General features: G+C 43.4%; 1 protein-coding gene across 7 annotated transcripts in view; it reads right to left on the bottom strand.

Annotated features, from left to right (window-relative positions):
* Nucleotides 1-1,833: 1,833 nt before the first annotated feature.
* LOC126365945 (cholesterol 7-desaturase nvd) overlaps nucleotides 1,834-21,410 on the bottom strand; it is a 420,573-nt gene continuing 400,996 nt past the window's right edge. For all 7 annotated transcript variants that reach the window (XM_050008725.1, XM_050008726.1, XM_050008723.1 and 4 more), the window contains 4 exons: nucleotides 18,338-18,516; nucleotides 14,638-14,883; nucleotides 10,021-10,191; nucleotides 1,834-3,331 (listed from right to left, as the gene is read on the bottom strand). In XM_050008725.1, the coding sequence (XP_049864682.1) occupies nucleotides 3,170-3,331; nucleotides 10,021-10,191; nucleotides 14,638-14,883; nucleotides 18,338-18,516 (758 nt within the window). In that variant the 3' untranslated portion in view covers nucleotides 1,834-3,169. The remainder of the gene's footprint in view (nucleotides 3,332-10,020; nucleotides 10,192-14,637; nucleotides 14,884-18,337; nucleotides 18,517-21,410) is intronic.

Below are 21,410 nucleotides of genomic sequence, written 5' to 3'. Positions count from 1 at the left end.
GTCACGGTATGACAGCCTCGTTTCCCGGAGGCGGATCATTCACCCCCGTTCGAACTGGCTCACATGCCGGTATGGCTCCCTTTGACGTCGACGAGGCATACTAGCACCCACTGTACTGTTTCCACTTCGTGTAACAGCTCTGCACCGACTACACTAGGCGCAACACCGACCCTGTCGGACCGCCACGAGGGGGGGGGGGGGGGGTCTCTGCTCGGCCTGCGTGTACCCCATCTCGCTGCAAAACGTATCGCTTGCGCACTAGTCGCTACTTCCGCTATTCGGGTAGTTCCTTCCCGGTGTTGCACTTTTCACAAACGACAGTGTACATCCTTCGCTGACTATTCGTTGCTCCTATGTAATGCTTCACTTAAGGAACCGCACTGTACAGAACACCGCACGTCTGGTCAGTTTTCATCACGAAGTGTCAGAAACATAAATCATTCACAGAATGATGCAGTAGGAAGTACTTGCCACAATTTCAGTTAGTGGTACGATATGTAACAGTATACCCGTGCGTGTAATCCGAGGTTACTAATGTCACTCACAGAAACTGAAGCGTCTGAATATTAGCTTAAGATCGATATCTTATCTTGCTTCTGTTACCTTCACTTTTTATATAGTTATCCAGAACTGTCTTACTTTCTTGTTGCCCTGATGGTCATGAACTCCCGCGACGGGTGACGAAATGTTTCTGGGGGAACGACAGTCTATTCGTTGTGGAGAGCTACAAAGACAGCAGGAGTCAAAAACATCCCGTAGGCGTCCATTCTGGTTCATTTCAGAACTGGAAACAATTGCAATGTATTTCAAATTTTCGTGAGACACCCGCTCAAATAACGGAAACACGGAGGTGTGAACGGCTGCTTACGTCTTACAAATGCACATTATGCCAGTGCCGTAATGAATTTCGACAGTTAGTATGTAAGCAGTTACACTGTGCTGGGAGCCTTCTCCACATCGTTAGCCATTCGGAACATTAAGGGGTGAGGGCACAATTCAGGAGAGGTGTGAACACATTTCTACGCCTCGCTCTCTCCTGCCCGCATCGAGTCTCCCGAAGTTGTACCTCAATCACTAGCTCTGACAGTGTGGACCATTCTGTCGATTTCTGCTGTGCTGCCGTGACTTCCGGAGCTTTGCACTCGCTAGGCACGACAGCCGACGGCAGTAGCTGTCTGCAGCAGTCTTTGCGAATGATATTTTGATATATTATCTGACACAATGTACAGAAGTAATCTACAAAACCAATGTATAAAAAAATCGGGAAGATCAGTCCATGATGCATGGAGTATTGCAAAAACTTTGATCCAGTAGAATAGGACCGAGATATGAACCAAGGTTCAACAGATTATGAGAACACGAGTTTGACGATGTTTCGCCTGCTACGACATTTCAGTGACTAACAGGACGCCGAATGCTAATTAGAGAACTTTTCCTTCGTGTTTAGAGTACTGGGCTGCTTCGTCCGCCTACTGCTGCAGAACATATGCTATCCTATTTTGGAAGTGTATTGAACTGTAGGACTCCTTTATTTCTGGGGAAAATACAATTAGCCATGACCTGTTATCTTCAGATGTGCGTGCGAAAGCGTTATGTACTTACAAAACACAATAAATGTCCTCTTCTTATTTTGCCAAAGTATTATTACTGCTAATGTAATATTATTCTGCGTCTGCATTCAGTATTTTCACAGTGTGCTGTTCCCATTGTTAAATGACCCACGCAGAAGACTCCAATTAATTCCAAAATTCTTTCTTAGAACAATGTATTCTGAATGTGATGTTAATTTTATTGATTTTTCAAGAGGAAAGGTGACATAAGGTAACATCGGCATGAATTTTCTCATAGTCTTTATTTACATATAAACATCTCCATAAAAGTTGGAATGCGTTGTTTTAAAATCAGCAATTATGCTGTCATTCTTGCTCATTTCGGCAAAAGGCACTTTTGTAAGTCATAGTTTTGTCAATTTTACATCGTCATTGTACACGAGAGGAACATGTAAGACAATACGTCAAATCTTAAGAATACTGTTAAAATATAACATTGTAAATGTTTAAATCTGGAAAAGCTTTAACAAGAAGCTTCATTTTGTAAAAACTGGTAGAGAATATACGAAACCCCCCTTGAGATCTCTTAGACTACAAATATTTATGTTCTGAAGTATAAAACATACTGTATACATTACTAGTGAGCTAAGTGCATACATGTTCACTAAGTGCTATTACTGTTATGCAATAGACACGTTTATCTGTATCTAAAATTTGTAAGGACCGAAAGCTAACTGTAGAAGACAGACGTGAGGAAATTCTTTTCACTCTAGTCTTCACCAGTACCAGTCAAGATGTACATCAATAATCCACCAATTCCCTAGTGAACGATTATTATAATTATTACCTAAATAAGTAATGAGCAATTTACAAATGACCCAGATGCATCTGGTTAGCATCTAATATGTCTCTGGATTCTTAACTCATTTTCAATCTAGTTAAAATTAACACAAACAGCTTATACAACTAAAATGGACACACACACACACACACACACACACACACACACACACACACACACACACACACACACACACACACAAGCGCACGCGCGTAATTGAGAACAGAATTTTTGTTTTGTACATAATTTCAAACACAAAAATTTTCAGTGATTCCGATTGTTTTGTCTACCAACTGCATAAAACTAAACACTCTATATTCCACTGCACAGAGTTGTAGATTCACTCCTACATTCAGTGACTCGTTCAAAGTGGAAACTAGTCTAAAGAGTAGACCAATTCCCCAAAATATGGTAAAGAAACAGCCGTGTTCCTTTCAAGTCTGAGCCACACACGTTCAGATCACTGCCCTCAGTCTTTTTGAACACCGCTCCACTTCACTACGCGTCGGCGTCGCAGTCGTCGTAGTTACTATGGAGTCACAAAACTAACTCTGACGTCTCTCCAGCCTTTACTCGTCATTACGGTAGCAAATCGTAAATCGTAAATCGTAAATCTGCTTCCTTAATTGCATCCTTTCACGTGAACAACTAGAGCGTTGATAAAGCATAATAATTTGATGAGATGTACAGAACTAAGATATTAGCTGTGCTTATCTTTATGAGCATTACATATTGCTGTAATGTAATCGCTGTATCCCAAGCTGTTTTCGGGAAGTTTTCACCATTCCATGTTTTCTCTTACGAACGAAAATTGTGGGCTGTTTTCAGAATAGAACTGGCTGTACCAGCGCCTGTGTTTCGAAATTGCGCGATCTTCTTTCACCAGTAGTGGCTTATCTTCATATTTCTTGTGGTTCCATACCATGATATCACGCTCAAACTGTAAAAGAACAGGATACTAGCATTAATTAAGTGCAGTATTGCAATAATTACAAGAATACAACATTCTGCTTCATGATAATGTTGAGGAAAGTCTTAACTGCATCCTATGCCGCTCTTGTATAACATATATGAAACAGTGGACTGGAATGACATATTCAACCACAGGCATAGCAGGAATTAATATGAGCTCATTATACCTTCATTATTAAGATCTTAAAGCTTGACAGGAAAGAGCGAATAAGATGGAACATAAAAGTCCAACCGCCATCGAGATTATTAGTTGTATAACGATGAGGGACGGACTCTGCTGTGTCCTAAGTGAAGTGATTAAAGGACATATGACAAACCTAAATCGGGAACGTTGAACAGGCATTTTGAATGCACATTTCTTCCCAATTTAAGTCCACGGTTCAAATGGCTCTGAGCACTATGGGACTTAACATCTTAAATCATCAGTCCCCTAGAACTTAGAACTACTTAAACCTAACTAACCTAAGGACATCACACACATCCATTCCCGAGGTAGGATTCGAACCTGCGACCGTAGCGTTCACGCGGTTCCAGACTGTAGCGCCTAGAACCGCACGGCCACCCAGGCCGGCCCCCGTTGTCTTAGGTATTCCGTGAACTTACTCGGTATTTCAGGAATATATTTCGGCGGAAGATTTTGCTTTGCTGACCCAGACTGTATTCGCTGGCGATACACAGCTGTGTTGCGTTAGTAGAAACTGAACGTACTTCGAAATTGTAAATGATTGCAGATACAGATACCGTTATGAAACTGCAAATCTAAAATTGAATCGTCTTATACCCCCAGATCACCGATATTTCGCGTACTGGTTTATGACCTTTGCATGAACAGTTCCACATACTTGTGCCGATTATTATTTGCTGTACAAAATAAAACTTTTATCCATTCTGGATTTGGAACACTGCGACTGTCTTGTTAAAGGTTTCAGGAATTACTGCATCGCCTGGCGAAACCGGTCATGAATAAATAAAAATTGAAGAAAAAACGGCGATTGGTTGCAGTAATTTCTGAAACATATTTGCTTAACTCTGTTCGTTAAACACTATTAAATGCGAAGGGCCTTCCCATATTTTATTGTTAAGCCGATACGGATCTCACATTAATAGTTTGTTATATTACCAAAAAAGTTGTACTTTCAGATAAATAAATTTGTATGCATGTTGTTGTTGTTGTTGTGGTGTTGTTGTTCTGTTGTTGTTGTTGTTGTCTTCAGTCCTGAGACTGGTTTGATGCAGCTCTCCATGCTACTCTATCCTGTGCAAGCCTCTTCATCTCCCAGTACCTTCTGCAACCTACATCGTTCTGTATCTGCTTAGTGTATTCATCTCTTGGTCTCCCTCTACGATTTTTACCCTCCACGCTGCCCTCCAATACTAAATTGGTGATCCCTTGATGCCTCAAAACATGTCCTACTAACCGATCCCTTCTTCTAGTCAAGTTGTGCCACAAAATTCTCTTCTCCCCAATCCTATTCAATACCTCCTCATTGGTTACGTGATCTATCCACCTTATCTTCAGCATTCTTCTGTAGCACCACATTTCGAAAGCTTCTATTCTCTTCTTGTCCAAACTATTTATCGTCCATGTTTCACTTCCATACATGGCTACACTCCATACAAATACTTTCAGAAACGACTTCCTCACACTTAAATCTATACTCGATGTTAAATTTTTCTTCAGAAACGCTTTCCTTGCCATTGTCAGTCTACATTTTATATCCTCTCTACTTTGACCATCATCAGTTATTTTACTTCCAAAATAGCAAAACTTCTTTACTACTTTACCTGTCTCATTTCCTAGTCTAATTCCCTCAGCATCACCCGACTTAATTCGACTACATTCCATTATCCTCGTTTTGTTTTTGTTGATGTTCATCTTATATCCTCCTTTCAAGACACTGACCATTCCATTCAACTGCTCTTCCAAGTCCTTTGCTGTCTGACAGAATTAAAATGTCATCGGCAAACCTCAAAGTTTTTATTTCTTCTTCATGGATTTTAATACCTACACTGAATTTTTCTGTTTCCTTCACTGCTTGCTCGATATACAGATTGGATAACATTGGGGAGAGGCTACAACCCTGTCTTACTCCCTTACCGACCACTGCTTGCCTTTCATTTCCCTCGACTCTTGTAACTGCCATCTGGTTTCTGTACAAATTGTAAATAGCCTTTTGCTCCCTGTATTTTACCCCTGCTACCTTCAGAATTTGAAAGAGAGTATTCCAATCAACATTGTCTAAAGCTTTCCCTAAGTCTACAAATGCTAGAAACGTAGGTTTGCCCTTCCTTAATCTTTCTTCTAAGATAAGTCGTAAGGTCAGTATTGCCTCACGTGTTCCAACATTTCTACGGAATCCAAACTGACCCTCCCCGAGATCCGCATCTACCAGTTTTTCCATTCGTCTGTAAAGAATTCGCGTTAGTATTTTGCAGCTGTGGCTTATTAAACTGATAGTTCGGTAATTTTCACATCTGTCAAAAAAATGGCTCTGAGCACTATGGGACTCAACTGCTGTGGTCATTAGTCCCCTAGAACTTAGAACTACTTAAACCTAACTAACCTAAGGACATCACACACATCCATGCCCGAGGCAGGATTCGAACCTGCGACCGTAGCAGTCGCACGGTTCCGGACTGCGCGCCTAGAACCACGATACCACCGCGGCCGGCTCACATCTGTCAGCACCTGCTTTCTTTGGGATTGGAATTATTATATTCTTCTTGAAGTCTGAGGGTATTTCGCCTGTCTCATACATCTTGCTCACCAGCTGGTAGAGTTTTGTCATGACTGGCTCTCCCAAGGCCGTCAGTAGTTCTAATGGAATGTTGTCTACTCCGGGGGCCTTGTTTCGACTCAGGTCTTTCAGTGCTCTGTCAAACTCTTCACGCAGTATCTTACCTCCCATTTCGTCTTCATCTACATCCTCTTCCATTTCCATAATATTGTCCTCAAGTACATCGCCCTTGTATGAACCTTCTATATACTCCTTCCACCTTTCTGCCTTCCCTTCTTTGCTTAGAACTGGGTTGCCATCTGAGCTCTTGATATTCATACACGTGGTTCTCTTCTCTCCAAAGGTCTCTTTAATTTTCCTATAGGCAGTATCTATCTTACCCCTAGTGAGATAAGCCTCTACATCCTTACATTTGTCCTCTACTCATCCCTGCTTAGCCATTTTGCACTTCCTGTCGATCTAATTTTTGATACGTTTGTATTCATTTTTGCCTGCTTCATTTACTGCATTTTATATTTTCTCCTTTCATCAATTAAGTTCAATATTTGTTCTGTTACCCAAGGATTTCTAGCAACCCTCGCCTTTTTACCTACTTTATCCTCTTCTGCCTTCACTACTTCATCCCTCAGAGCTACCCATTCTTCTTCTACTGTGTTTCTTTCCCCCATTCCGGTCAATTGTTCCCTTATGCTCTCCTTGAAACTCTGTACAATCTCTGGTTCCTGCAGCTTATCCAGATCCCATGTCCTTAAATTCCCACCTTTTTGCAGTTTCATTAGTTTTAACCTACAGGTCACAACCAATAGATTGTGGTCAGAGTCCACATCTGCCCCTGGAAATGTCTTACAATTTAAATCCTGATTCCTAAATCTCTGTCTTACCATTATACACTCCTGGAAATGGAAAAAAGAACACATTGACACCGGTGTGTCAGACCCACCATACTTGCTCCGGACACTGCGAGAGGGCTGTACAAGCAATGATCACACCCACGGCACAGCGGACACACCAGGAACTGCGGAATTGGCCGTCGAATGGCGCTAGCTGCGCAGCATTTGTGCACCGCCGCCGTCAGTGTCAGCCAGTTTGCCGTGGCATAGGGAGCTCCATCGCAGTCTTTAACACTGGTAGCATGCCGCGACAGCGTGGGCGTGAACCGTATGTGCAGTTGACGGACTTTGAGCGAGGGCGTATAGTGGGCATGCGGGAGGCCGGGTGGACGTACCGCCGAATTGCTCAACACGAGGGCGTGAGGTCTCCACATCGGCGGAAGGTGCATGTGCCCGTCGACCTGGGACAGGACCGCAGCGACGCACGGATGCACGCCAAGACCGTAGGATCCTACGCAGTGCCGTATGGGACCGCACCGCCACTTCCCAGCAAATTAGGGACACTGTTGCTCCTGGGGTATCGGCGAGGACCATTCGCAACCGTCTCCATGAAGCTGGGCTACGGTCCCGCACACCGTTAGGCCGTCTTCCGCTCACGCCCCAACATCGTGCAGCCCGCCTCCAGTGGTGTCGCGACAGGCGTGAATGGAGGGACGAATGGAGACGTGTCGTCTTCAGCGATGAGAGTCGCTTCTGCCTTGGTGCCAATGATGGTCGTATGCGTGTTTGGCGCCGTGCAGTTGAGCTCCACAATGAGGACTGCATACAACCGAGGCACACAGGGCCAACACCCGGAATCATGGTGTGGGGAGCGATCTCCTACACTGGCCGTACACCTCTGGTGATCGTCGAGGGGACACTGAATAGTGCACGGTACATCCAAACCGTCATCGAACCCATCGTTCTACCATTCCTAGACCGGCAAGGGAACTTGCTGTTCCAACAGGACAATGCACGTCCGCATGTATCCCGTGCCACCCAACGTGCTCTAGAAGGTGTAAGTCAACTACCCTGGCCAGCAAGATCTCCGGATCTGTCCCCCATTGAGCATGTTTGGGACTGGATGAAGTGTCGTCTCACGCGGTCTGCACGTCCAGCACGAACGCTGGTCCAACTGAGGCGCCAGGTGGAAATGGCATGGCAAGCCGTTCCACAGGACTACATCCAGCATCTCTACGATCGTCTCCATGGGAGAATAGCAGCCTGCATTGCTGCGAAAGGTGGATATACACTGTACTAGTGCCGACATTGTGCATGCTCTGTTGCCTGTGTCTATGTGCACGTGGTTCTGTCAGTGTGATCATGTGATGTATCTGACCCCAGGAATGTGTCAATAAAGTTTCCCCTTCCTGGGACAATGAATTCACGGTGTTCTTATTTCAATTTCCAGGAGTGTATAATCTATCTGATACCTTTTAGTATCTGCAGGATTCTTCCATGTATACAACCTTCTTTTATGATTCTTGAACCAAGTATTAGCTATGATTAACTAGTGCTGTGCAAAATTCTACCAGACGGCTTCCTCTTTCATTTCTTAGCCCCAATCCATAATCACCTACTATGTTTCCTTCTCTGCCTTTTCCCACTGATGAATTCCAGTCACCCATGACTATTAAATTTTCGCCTCCCTTCACTACCTGAATAATTTCTTTTATCTCATCATACATTTCATCAATTTCTTCTTCATCTGCAGAGCTAGTTGGCATATAAACTTGTACTACTTTAGTAGGTGTGGGCTTCGTATCTATCTTGGCCACAATAATGCGTTCACTATGCTGTTTGTAGTAGCTTACCCGCACTCCTATTTTTTTATTCATTATTAAACCTACTCCTGCATTACCCGTATTTGATTTTGTATTTATAACCCTGTATTCACCTGACCAAAAGTCTTATTCCTCCTGCCACTAATTCCCACTATATCTAACTTTAACCTATCCATTTCCCTTTTTAAATTTTCTAACCTACCTGCCCGATTAAGGGATCTGACATTCCACGCTCCGATCCGTAGAACGCCAGTTTTCTTTCTCCTGATAAAGACATCCCTGCCCGGAGATCCGAATGGGGGACTATTTTACCTCCGGAACATTTTACCCAAGAGGACGTCATCATTATTTAATCATACAGTAAAGCTGCATGTCCTCGGGAAAAAATACGGCTGTAGTTTCCCCTTGCTTTCAGCCGTTCGCAGTACCATCACAGCAAGGCCGTTTTGGTTAATGTTGCAAGGCCAGATCAGTCAATCATCCAGACTGTTATCTGTCTCGCGTGTGTGGTAGCTGCTGCCCCTCTTCAGGAACCACACGTTTGTCTGGCCTCTCAACAGATACCCCTCCGTTGTGGTTGCACCTACGGTACGGCCATCTGTATCGCTGAGGCATGCAAGCCTCCCCACCAACGGCAAGGTCCATGGTTCATAATTTCAATATGAGACGTGTTTCGCACAATGTAATTGCACTTCGGAAGTAATTTGTTGCGATCTACTGTTAATTAGTGCGGTGAAGTTAGAAGAATCGTCCCGTCCTCACGTCCGACATGTCCGCCTGAAGTTCAATGCTTACATTAAAAAATTAAAAACCGAGGAGTAGTGACCGTAGCTTAGGTCTTTCCCTTTGCTGTTTCTTGGAGAGCAAAGTCGCAGTGACCAGAGTCGACTACAGTCCCAACACTTTTGGTGCCTTCGGAAAACTACACTTACTGAGTGAGTGTTCGATAAATAATGTTATCAATATTGCCACTCCAGTTAATATAGTGGAAATGCAGCTGGTATATGAGTACTTTAAAATGTACATCTTGAATTACATGCTTAGGCCTTTTTTATAACAAGGTTAATCACTTTGGAAGCGTCTGAGTGCAATATCCGTAAATCAGTTGGGTAACACGGTAATTTACATTTACATCAGATAGAAATATTTTCCAAATTTATTGATTTCGGACACTAAGTTCTACCTTGTTGCTTTGAATAAAACTCGCAAACTTGAGCGGGATGCTCTCCGTATACTTAAAGAAGACAAAAGCCCGTATAAACTTACCATTATGGCTTCTCCAATGAGAGCAATGTTGGCATAGAGGAACATGTGGGGAGGGCAGAATATGCGGTGAATGACCTTCTGGAGCAGCGGTTCGAGTGGCGTCACGCACTGCAGAATTACCATCGAACCCAGCGACGTCTCCATGTGCATCACGACATAGCCAGGTCCGATCTGAAACGCAGGAAGTGCCGGGTTAATTACATTTCGTGAAACATGTATGTATGCTGACAGTTTCCTGTTTTCAACTACAATAAATGAATATTTGGACCAGAATTAAAATTTTTGTATCATTGTTTATTCTAACACTGGCGCTACGAAGTAACAATAGAAGCGGCCTTAAGGGCCAACGAAGATAATTGTGTAACGTTTTCTGCAGCGGTATTGGCTTTTAGTACTCATAGAGCAATTTTATCGACTTTATTTCTCTGTACACGCCTAATACTTTGGATCTTAACTTATGTACAGTGAAGTACAAACATTGTAATGAAATAGGTGCCGTCATTTAGATCAAACCTTTGACGTTGATTCTAAAGTAATTTCATTCAATATGCAGAGGACCTGAAATTGTTCTGTTTAGTGCTGTGTACATTTCAGGCCGTCATTTAGCCTAGCAATAGGTTTGCTGTAAATACACAGCTTCACTCCATTCGTAGCGTCGGGTGTTCTAGGAGCAGCTCACGGTTTGTTAAAATTTACGAGTAATTAATTTGAAGAGATCCGCTTCAATTGCAATGCCTCAAATGTTTTAAAATTTGCTGTTGTGCGAGTTTTGTGAGCGTATTTACGTCTCAGTGGCATTGTAACATTGGTTGTCTTCGGGATGAATTACAATATCGAATAGTAAAAATTCAGTCTCGCTTAGTGGATGTGTGTTGATACGGAAATTACTTATGGATTTTTCTGACCTGTGGCGTTGATTAGAATTTTATTAATTCCATGTCCCGTACTGCCTTTTAAAACTTTTCAATTACAGTTGCTTGCGTCTTCGTGAAGAAGCGTACGTTGGGTGATGTGAAGAAATGTAACATACCAATTTCAAAATGAAACGGTGGAAGCCATATTTAGTATCTGTCACGAATGGCAGTACAACATTTGATGGGAAAGAGGTCACATTTATCTTTTTACGTACTGTCAGTACATACAATTATTTTCTCGTAGTCAAGAAATGCGCGTTTTATTACTGAGAACTGGTTAGACTATTGTGTTTATTCAATAATGTATGTGAATTAAGCTGATATGCGTTTGATTGGCTTGATGAAGTCTTTCTCGGTGAGAGGCTTTCAGTTTCCAGGCCGTTGACCGCTTCTCTTACTCAGGGAGTGTTTATAGAACAATATGAGAACGGATATACAAATAGATGCCCGTCTAGCAGCAGCGAACAAAGCACTTTTTAGTTATATCAGTATCTTAAGGAGAAGATCATTTAGCACTAACTTCAAAATTAGGTTGTGTCAGTCAACTGTTGTACCGATAACATCACGTAGACACAAAGCATTGATATTTAGAAAGAAAAATCTGTTAATACGTGTAAGGGAATTACTGGGAAAAATTTTTGGACATGTAATTTATGAAAATAACATGGAGTGGAGTGTAAGAAAAAATGAAGCACGAGAGCTGTTCAAACACAGTAACATTGCCAAAGGGCTGAAGAAGACAAAGTGCACTGGACTCGTCTTATAGCGGGACAGACCGAGAATACACCAGCTACGACAGCGTTCTGCAGAACCACAGATGGAGGGAAAAAGAGGAGGAAGCCCCAGAATTAGGTGACGAGATAACATTCGGGAGGACACGGCTAAGACGAACATCTACTCCACAAGGACAAACAGCGCACTCCGGAGAAACAAATGACCACAAACAACGAGTAAGTACCTATCTTGCGGATAACGTAATCACGAGACACGGAGGTGGTCAATGGGAGCTACAGCAGTGGTGGCAGGAAAGGAGCGTCGAAAATGGTGATAGAGCTAATCAAAGTACACCAGTAAATCCCCGATTCTTTAAAGAATTTAGCACGTGTAAAGCACGGCTGATCACATCCGTTAAGTATTTGACGTTAAACATGTCTGCGAAAAGTTTATAAAGGCTTGAAATTACGTTTAAACACTGAGTATAGTTCGGGTAAATCGCGTCCCGTTTAACGCAAAAGCCAGTTTTTCACGCATCTAAATGCTCACGACATCGAACGTCAACTATATTTCGTGCAACTATGTAGCTTTGAGGGTACATTCAGTGGTGCACGTGGATACTGCCTGAAATGATAAATCAAAAACTCGGGCCTGGTGGTGAAGTTTTAATGCAAGTACAGCGAAACTGTAGTAATCGATCAACTTGTTTTCCTTTCGTTACGTTGTGGATGGTGTCAGATAAAATTTCGTAAAGGCTCTGAATTATGTTATACCCTTTTGGAAGTCGCTAAGTGCTCTTACTCTGAAGTACCGGCTGAATGAACATAATGTGGGTAACCTGCGCGCCGTAAGTCTTAAAGACTCAAGACATATGCTAATTTTCACAAACTATGAGAAGCTTTAGAGTTGGAAACTGTGTATAAGATTAAACCTCTTAATTAGTAGATTATGGCAGCATCGTAAGTTTTTAAATTCCAGTGAATAGTTATAGGCAATACTGAAAATTAAATTTTTGTTTCCCTCGGAAGCAGCTAGATGCGCCTCCTCCAACTGGGAGTGTGCGCTAGGAAGTACGGGTCGCACAGGACACAGACGTAACTTATCTGACGAGAGCAAACCGTGTTACCGTAGAATCATTGCCTGCTCATAGCTCGCATTAATTGCAGCCGTTCGACAGGACGTTTATGAGTCCTTTGAAAGTATACTGTAGCGAAGAAGTCGGGCAGTAGCCGAGACAAAATCAACGGTCTCTGTGTGCTTATAACATCATGGAGCTATTTGGCAGAGTTTATGTCAAATGTGAAACAGCTCAAATTGTTATCAATTGTTTTAAAGTTACAGGGATATACCCCTTGAACAAGACGCTTTTCTCAGATGCCGAATACATTGACGAAGCAAACAAAAAGCAAACAACGTCTTTGTGAAACCGCTAAGAGACGACCGTTGATATCAGACAATCCAACTTGTTTGGCAAACCAGGCAGCGCCATTCGATGTAAACAAGCCATCGCCATCTTCAGCAGCTCAACCGGAGCCATTCAGTCCAAACAAGCCATCAACATCTTTGGCAGATGTGGGGCTGACTCCAGCACCATGTGGTGCATCACCAGAATTTAGCTCGTCTAGCAAAGAAAGTCCATTCGGCATATTTGCGGTACCGTATATCAAAAAGCGGACCTCTACTAGGGGAGGAAAAGGTTGTAGTTCTACTCTGACCACTTCCTCGCCCTACAAAACAACTGGTTGACAGAAAGGTAATAAAGAATAAGAATGTACAAAGCAGCGGAGACGTGGCCAAGAACAAAAACGCAGACGTGGTCACGGTCACGATCACGATCACGATTCCGTACTAGTCAGGTCTTAAGAAAAAGGAAAATCACCAGTCAAAAAGCGACTTCGTTTCAAGAAAAAAGACGATAAATACAGCAATGAAGATCAACATGCCAGCGTCTCTACTGGAACGTCTGAATTAGAATTCAATCCAGGAGTTACGCCTTCCCAAGATGATGAAGACCCTGATTGCATCTTTTGTTCCGGGAAGTTTACAGAGGACACAAAAGGAGAGTCGTGGGCCACGTGCCTGATGTGTAGCTTGGGCTCACACAGGCTGTACAGGGGCTGAGAAAGACAGTTACATTTGTGACTTCTGCCACTAAAGGCAATGTATTCGTAAATTGTTCGATTTTTGTTTCATTTTGTAATTTTTTCTACTTCAAAATACGCACTTGGTTTCATTAAAGCAATACTTCTAACCTTAATTGTGTTTTATTTTACCGTGACATCTCTGTGATTCATTTACATTGGTATTTAAAATATTCTAAAAGGAGGGTCCGAATTATGCACCAATTCTCCACAAAGAGAAAATGAAAGGGTGTTTTTTTTATTTTTTTAGAGTAAGAAAATAATTTCAAACTGTTAAAAATGTCACTTAAACAAGTTTACAACTAAATGAAGTATATATGAAATGTTCATAAAGCGTAAATTTTAGATATTATATATTTAAAAAATAAAAATTAATGGGGGTCCACTTTTGGGTACCTTCCTCTACTCTTAAACAAACTACTCTGAAAATAATTGTTTTCTTCTTCGAAAGCTGCCTGTCCTTAAGGCGAAGGTTAATTTGAGCACGTTCAGTGCTCAACTGGACCTGGCCTTATTGAAGGTCATAGGCTCTACTTGCTCTGAACTCTGAATCGCTTACTCAACATGTCAAGTGGGACAACGTTGACACCTACACTTTAACCAAGCGTGCGGCACACAATGCAGCTTCCTGATATATTTCGCATTACGAAATCATTGCCAGAGGTGAAAGAAACGATAGGAGACAGAGTAATTGAAGTTTAATCCGTTACGGACACACTCGTTTACCGAGCCATCACTATTAAGGTGCGGTCCGGAGAACCAAAGTGGTCGTGTGCTACTGGAGCGGCAGCACGGCAGCTGTGAGTGAGTCGGAGCGTGATACAAGCGAGTCTCTACTGGTGGTTTACCTGGTTGGCCTGGACCTTCATGGAGACGACGGGAACCTTGCCGAAGAGGCGCAGCTCGTGCCGGACGTTCATGGTGGCGGTGTGCGTGCGGCCGGGCTGCGTGCTGGGCGCCCAGTCCGCCGCCCACACGTGGCGCGCGAACGACAGCCAGAGGCGCTCGCACGTGCGGAGGTCCGAGCCCGCCAGCAGCGACGGCCCGTGGATGGCGTTCAGGTGCGCGATGTCGCCGCCGTTCTCCGGGATCTCCTGCAACCCGCACCGCACACCGTAGCGCGTCGCGTGAGGCGGTGGTCTGCGACCTGTGCCGTGCACCAGACTACCACCGAATTTTCTAATGTTGAGCAATCGGAATGCTCCATCTGTTTTATTTGGTAAAAACTCTCTAAAGCCAAGAGCGCGTAAGTATTTTTATTTACTCCAGTGATCAGCGGCTTCAGTGACAGTAGAAGATCTAAACTGAGGTGAAAAGCTTAATATCATGGTCTCATTCGTAATACTGTCAACAATAATGCATTCTACTCTGAAATAAAAAAAAAGTTGTGTTCAAATCCTCATTGATCTTGACGACACCAAAACTGAAGATGATAAAACGATGGCTGGTATTCCGATTTATTTTTCTTCTTCAATGAAGATTAACATCTGTCGTCCTGCCATCGACCACTTTACACTCTGAGACCATTAGAACGTTGAATTAACACCAAAGAAGAGAAAGAAGAGAGAGAAGAGAGAGAAGAGAGAGAATGAGCAAGAGTTGCTCGCTTCTTCGTACGTTGATTGAGTTTGCCGCAAAGTGTTACAGAAATACGTAAACTGGTTTCCGACAATAACAGAACTAGAATGAGATTTTCACTCTGCAGCGGAGTGTGCGCTGATATGAAACTTCCTGGCAGATTGAAACTGTGTGCCGGATCGAGACTCGAACTCGGGACCTATGCCTTTCGCGGGCAAGTGCTCTACCAACTGAGCTACCGAAGCACGACTCACGCCCCATCCTCACAGCATTACTTCTCCCAGTTTTAATCTGCCAGGAAGTTTAACAACAGAACTGATAATAGAGGTGGTACTTCGTGACAACGTGTGATAAGGAATCGTAACTACATTGTCTCTGCCTTGCGATGTATATTTTTGTAGCCAACTCAAAAATTTCTTGAAGTTACTGCAGAATGTTTCTACATTGGTGTAGGGCCAGAGAGAGATTTTATCCCATGGAGATTGCATTCCTGGTACTGAATCAGTTGACAACTATATTGAAATATGACTGAAGTTTCTCATAATGAGAAATGAGAAGGAACGATCTGTGTGTACTTTAGAGAACATTTTTGTAGCCGAGATAGTGTTCAAAACCGTTCCTTATTGACTTCTTTCTATAGGTAAAGATTCAGATCTTTAAAAACTGTTTTGGTTGCACGTCATATTCCATTATGCATTTATTACTCCTACCATGTTAACATTTTAGTGGAGGATATATTGCACTTTCGAAACACGTTTGTCACAAGTAAAAACACTTACAGCTAGAATGCACCTGATGGAAGTTGACATTTCTATAAATGTTGCACTCCTCTTATATACGACAATTGTTAAAATCCACAGTTTATAGTAAACGAGCAGATTCATGCCAGTGTTTACACTTTTATGACGTCGGAAGCACTTCGATGTTTAAATAGGCATGTTAGCATCAAACATTCCATCTGAAAGACAATTCCTTTTGAATGCGTTGGGTGCTACAAGAAAGAGGTGGCGTGTAACGGAGAACCTTAATCACAAAATTCTGACAACCGTCGTTACAACAGTAATCCATGGAGGTGTTTACTGGAGGGCGACAGACAAGACTGCAGAGGAGAAGGACGGTCACCCTTTAACAGGCCTGTAAACTGTTGCTCAGCATAAGCTACGCACGTATGCTTCGCTCGTATAACGTGAGGCGACGCGCCGGAGAGAGCATGCGTGCTCTGCGGGTATCGCGCTCGCTAGGCGCAGAGACCAACAGGATTTCACATGTACTGTCTTTGTAAGTGCGAGCGTAGAAGTAATGCCTGTTTTTTATGTGAAACTCTTACAGATTTTTAAATAACAAACGTTAACATTTTACGTCTTCGTTCTTCACGTCCAAGTATTTGCAGCCATCTGTCGCTAGAGGGCTCCAAATTGCACAGCGTGTAATATGGCGGTGTGTAGCGTCTCGTATGTCGGTGCGTGAGAAACAGCGCGCTGCAGTCGAGTTTCTGTTTCGAAGAGTTCGTTCACACGTGGAGCACCGACTCCTTAGCACGACAGAGACAGACCACACACGAACGCTGTGGTATCTGCAACGATCAGGCACCTCGGGTTCGCAGGAACCGATCATTCTCTGTAAAGTCCCGACTTAGATCCTTACGGTTTTCATCTGTTCCCAAAAGTCAAAGGACAATTTCGAGGACTTCGCTTTGACTGTGAGAAAGCGGTGTAAGAGGAGGTGAGGTTCTGGCTAAGTCAACGAAGTCAAATATTCTACAATGACGGTATCAACAAACTGGCCTCTCGTCGGGAGAAATGTGTTCGTCGTCAGGGTGAATATATTGAGAAGTAAGCATGTACAGATGAGGTATAAAGATGCAGAAGGTTAATAACGTTTGTTTTCTTTAAATAGCTTTAATGACTTTCGCATAAAAAATTCGGAGGCATTACCTTCCAGCAAGCCCTTGTCAAAATAGGATTTTAGTTTAATTATTCACGTCTCTATTTAGATACAATTTGCGGTTTGCCGCGCCAGTTGCGAAACCCAAGTGTGTAAAATCTCTTTGGACTACATACTTCAGCCAGCAATTCGTTCAGCCCTCTATGTAAAATAAAAGCTAATGCTTGCATACAAGTAAATCCAGTTATTATTCGAAAGCAATATTTCTTTTTTTTTTCTTTGTCCTCGTCAAAGCAGACTTGTCAATCATGTGTTAGTGCTTTACTTGTGGCAATTTCAACTCTATAAGGTAAGAAGCTGCAACCCAGTTACTTATCAAGAAACTGAGCGAGAAACGAGAAGAAGGGAACTTTTATTCGTAAGGCGAAGGAACCAATCAACTACTGAGCAACAACACCAATGAACTGAAAGAAAATATTTGATCAGTATTTAGTTCTTGCCTGTGAACCTACGATTTCACAACGTGATATTATAACTTCACCGAAATCTGCCGACTCCACTTTCACACTTAGAGCTGTCACAATTTTCTGACATTTGTGTGCATTACAGATCGAGCTGAGTCAGTAGAATGTGTAGCAGCGTTATAAAAATTCGAAAGATTTCACAGTTTAATCTTTTTTTTTCTCTGACAACTTCGCGGATGCACGAGGTTTAGTGTATCAGTGGTTGAGCTTATAACACGATACGACGGACAGAGATGTTTCCAAAGATAGTGAGGATTGACATACGGGCCCGGGGCTAGCGAACTGTACAAAACCGCACCTTTCTTGAAACGCACCCTCGAGGGTTTGGAGATGTGCTGCTCGATTCTAGCAACGAAGACAAACATTCAAATTTTTAGGATGCTATTTTACGAGATGCTCATTTATGGTTTTCAACACCACTTCATCGGAATTACCAGTGCGTAACTTCCTGCAACTTGGTGATTTAACCCCGCTGTACGGAAGCGAGCTAGACAGTGATGGTAGAGGAGAGAGCCGCCGCGCACCGCCGAGGCTACAGTGGCTCAGGGCAGGAGGCACTCACCTCGATGTGCGCGTTGATGAGGAACTCTGAGCGGCCGCGGTAGCGCCAGCTGCCGTCCGCCAGCTGCGGCAGCTGCTCGGGCCGCCAGCTGGGCGGCTCGCCCTCCGCGTGGTACCACACGAACACCAGCCCGTTCACCTCGCAGCTCTCCCAGCGGCGCACCTTGGCGATCTCTGGAACTGCACGCGCCCAGGCACGGGTCAGAGTGGAAGGAAAGAAGGAAGGAGGCAACAAGGAAACCAAGTCACGAGGCAAAACACTTGTCACTGCCTTGAAACATGACTACGATGTAGAGCTGGCAACAGGCTGTTATGTAACACTCGAGCGGTGGGGTGACTCGCGCCACTGGGGAGATGAGTGCGCGCCGGCGCCAGCTGGCTTCGTGCACTTCGCGCCGCGCAGGCGCCACGGTGTCACAAAGCGGCCTTCTCGACTGTGCGTAGCCGCGATCGCACCGCCAACAAAGTTGCCCCACCTGCTGTCCTGTCAGCGCGAAGCATCCAACTTCTCCACAATGAATGGAGCACCACTCGCAGCCAAGTAAAAAGGCGTATCAACAGTGGCCGTAGAAAGATCCCGGCTGGCAGGGACCAGCTGCCAGCTGTAACGGTACTTCAATTACGTAACCATTACGTCACCTCAACTCAACCTCTCGATACCAGCAATATTCTACTGTGTTTCTGCAAAGTAGTTAACATATTTCTGAGACAACATTCAGATTTGATTTCATTAATGTAGAGGTACTTTGATACATCGATATGTTTATATTGCAATGATATTATTCTTATGTGTATTCTTTCTTTTGTCGCTATGATCTTTGATGTACTTGGAACTCGATTTTTGAGCGCGTAAGCGATTATAAGTAGTTAAAAAGTCGGACCTTGAAAAGGTCAAGTCTTGGACGTCACGTTGAAAAAGACGCATATTGTAGTCAGCTTATAAAATGTGAACTTTAACAGTGAGAAAGATGTTTTCAAGTACGTTTTGTATTGTTAAGTGATGTTTTGTGTATTACGTAATATTGCAACAAAGGCAATAAAAAGGAAGTGTAACTTAAATTCGGAGTGCTGACTATTTTTTTACGTCACCATTGTGCTAACTTTCAAAAGTTTAATCTTCAAGAATGGTTTGTGAAACACATCTATAAAACTTTTGAATATAGCAGAATAAAACCTAGGCCTCTTTGCATCCGAGCTTGGAATCCTTACGACCTAGATTTTCAACGATTGAGCCATGATTTTACAACGAGACCAGCGTGGGAAATACGAAAAGATGAGTACCTAGTTTATTTATTAACTGTGCTCTAATGACACCTGCCACATAAGAACTTTGTTGTTGCCCGAAAATGCAGTATTTAGCAGCGTGAGCAACACCACAATCGTCGTTAAATTTTGACCTTTGTTGCGGTAGGGCTGCTAGACAGTGAATGCAGTTTGCCTGCGGATATCGCTGAGAGGGCTACACTCAGTGTCCACTTGGAGTCTTCAGCTCATGAAGCCACGCGTCTTCAGTGGCCGACGCACCACACGCCAGTAGTCGGGCAGAGAACACGAGTCGCAATCCTGTCCTTTGTTTCAGGTGGTGCGAGGCTCCGAGTGCACGCACAAGGCGTTTAACTCTTAAAAAAATGTGCGCGATTTAAATGAGGTCGGTGTTGCTTCTGTGATGTCTTAGGCGTGTTTTTCTCACTAAGACCCACTCATTCTGGTTGGCATGACCGTAAACCAGGATATTTACTTCAACATTCTGGGGAAGCAAGTATTAGCCAATTTTTTTTAGTCTCCATGACGAGTACGGTTTGCACACTCCCTCTTCCAAGATGCAACAATCCTATTCGGGGTTCTGCACACGTACGTTCGAGGTTTGACGAACATTTCGGCATCCTGTCGCACGCGAACTGGCGTGCTAAATAAACCGACCTTAACCCAATACAAAGTAGCTGCGCCTGTTTGGAAAATCGCGTCAAATGTAGCAAACGGCGTCTCCGCAGTTCCGTAACTCTACGTGATCCAGTCATCAATGAGGGACTTCAGTCGGAAGTAGCATACCCAAAGGAAAGTTGTGGACACTGATCCTGGCTGAATTCAGTCCGTTAGCAAGGCGACATGGCTCGCTTTAGCGCGCCCTCTCCAGTCTGCTCGTTACAGAGCGAACAGCAGCCAGCGTAGACGACGAGGGCGCAAAGCCGGACGTGGATGCAGCCATCCTAATGTACAGCCGGACGCCTGTGCCTCGCCCGTTGCACCACACGCTCCACAGTTTGCACCCAGGGATAAAGCGAGCAGACGCCACTATCTGCTGGCGACGAATCACGTGGACGGTCATCAGTTACGTGAGATTAACACACTAGACTGACATCCATTTGCGCCCGTCAGTTCACCTTCACACGCCGCAGAGCAGCGTAATCCATGGCAGGTGTCGGACACCATTACACACATCGTGTTACTCTCGTTCCTTCCTACCGCGTAAATTGTTTAGTGAAGTATCTGACACGGGATGGGTCTCAAAGCGTCCTTAAAAATGGCATTAATTTATGGACTTTCTTCATGGTAGGAAAATGGAGAAGGCTCCAGAAAATTCTAAACCTCTCATCTTAGTAATCATATTTTACCTGTCTCAAACGTATTACGAAATCTTTACCGACGTTATACAACTATTCGGTCTTTTAACCTTTCGTTTATCTTACTACATAACTCGCTGTTCTTGTTTGAGGAGATACGCTACAATCTCCGGTTGTCAGCTTGACTAAAAACTATTAGAAGCTTTATCGTTCAATAATCTTTGAAAATCAATTTTCAGCCATTTAATTCATAAAATTTTGTAAACGATTTCACATGGATTCACATCGAAACTTGTGTAAACGACTTATTTCCTTTTTCGAAGTAGTTATTTTCCCCACAAATAAAAAGCTGAAATTACTTTCTAGAAAGTGATCTTAAATAAGAATATTCTTGAAACAAAACAGTTTGTTATTACATTCCCACAGTCTCAGATAGTTATTAACATCGGTTTGTGATAGTCAAGTAAAGAAAGGTACATGGCTCCTCTTGTTGCGTTGATATTGGCGACTATC

The sequence above is a fragment of the Schistocerca gregaria genome, chromosome 4 (genome assembly GCF_023897955.1).
Source record: "Schistocerca gregaria isolate iqSchGreg1 chromosome 4, iqSchGreg1.2, whole genome shotgun sequence".
Taxonomy (NCBI): Eukaryota; Metazoa; Arthropoda; class Insecta; order Orthoptera; family Acrididae; genus Schistocerca; species Schistocerca gregaria.
Note: the sequence above shows the minus strand (reverse complement) of the source record. Positions and strands in the feature narration are given on the sequence as shown.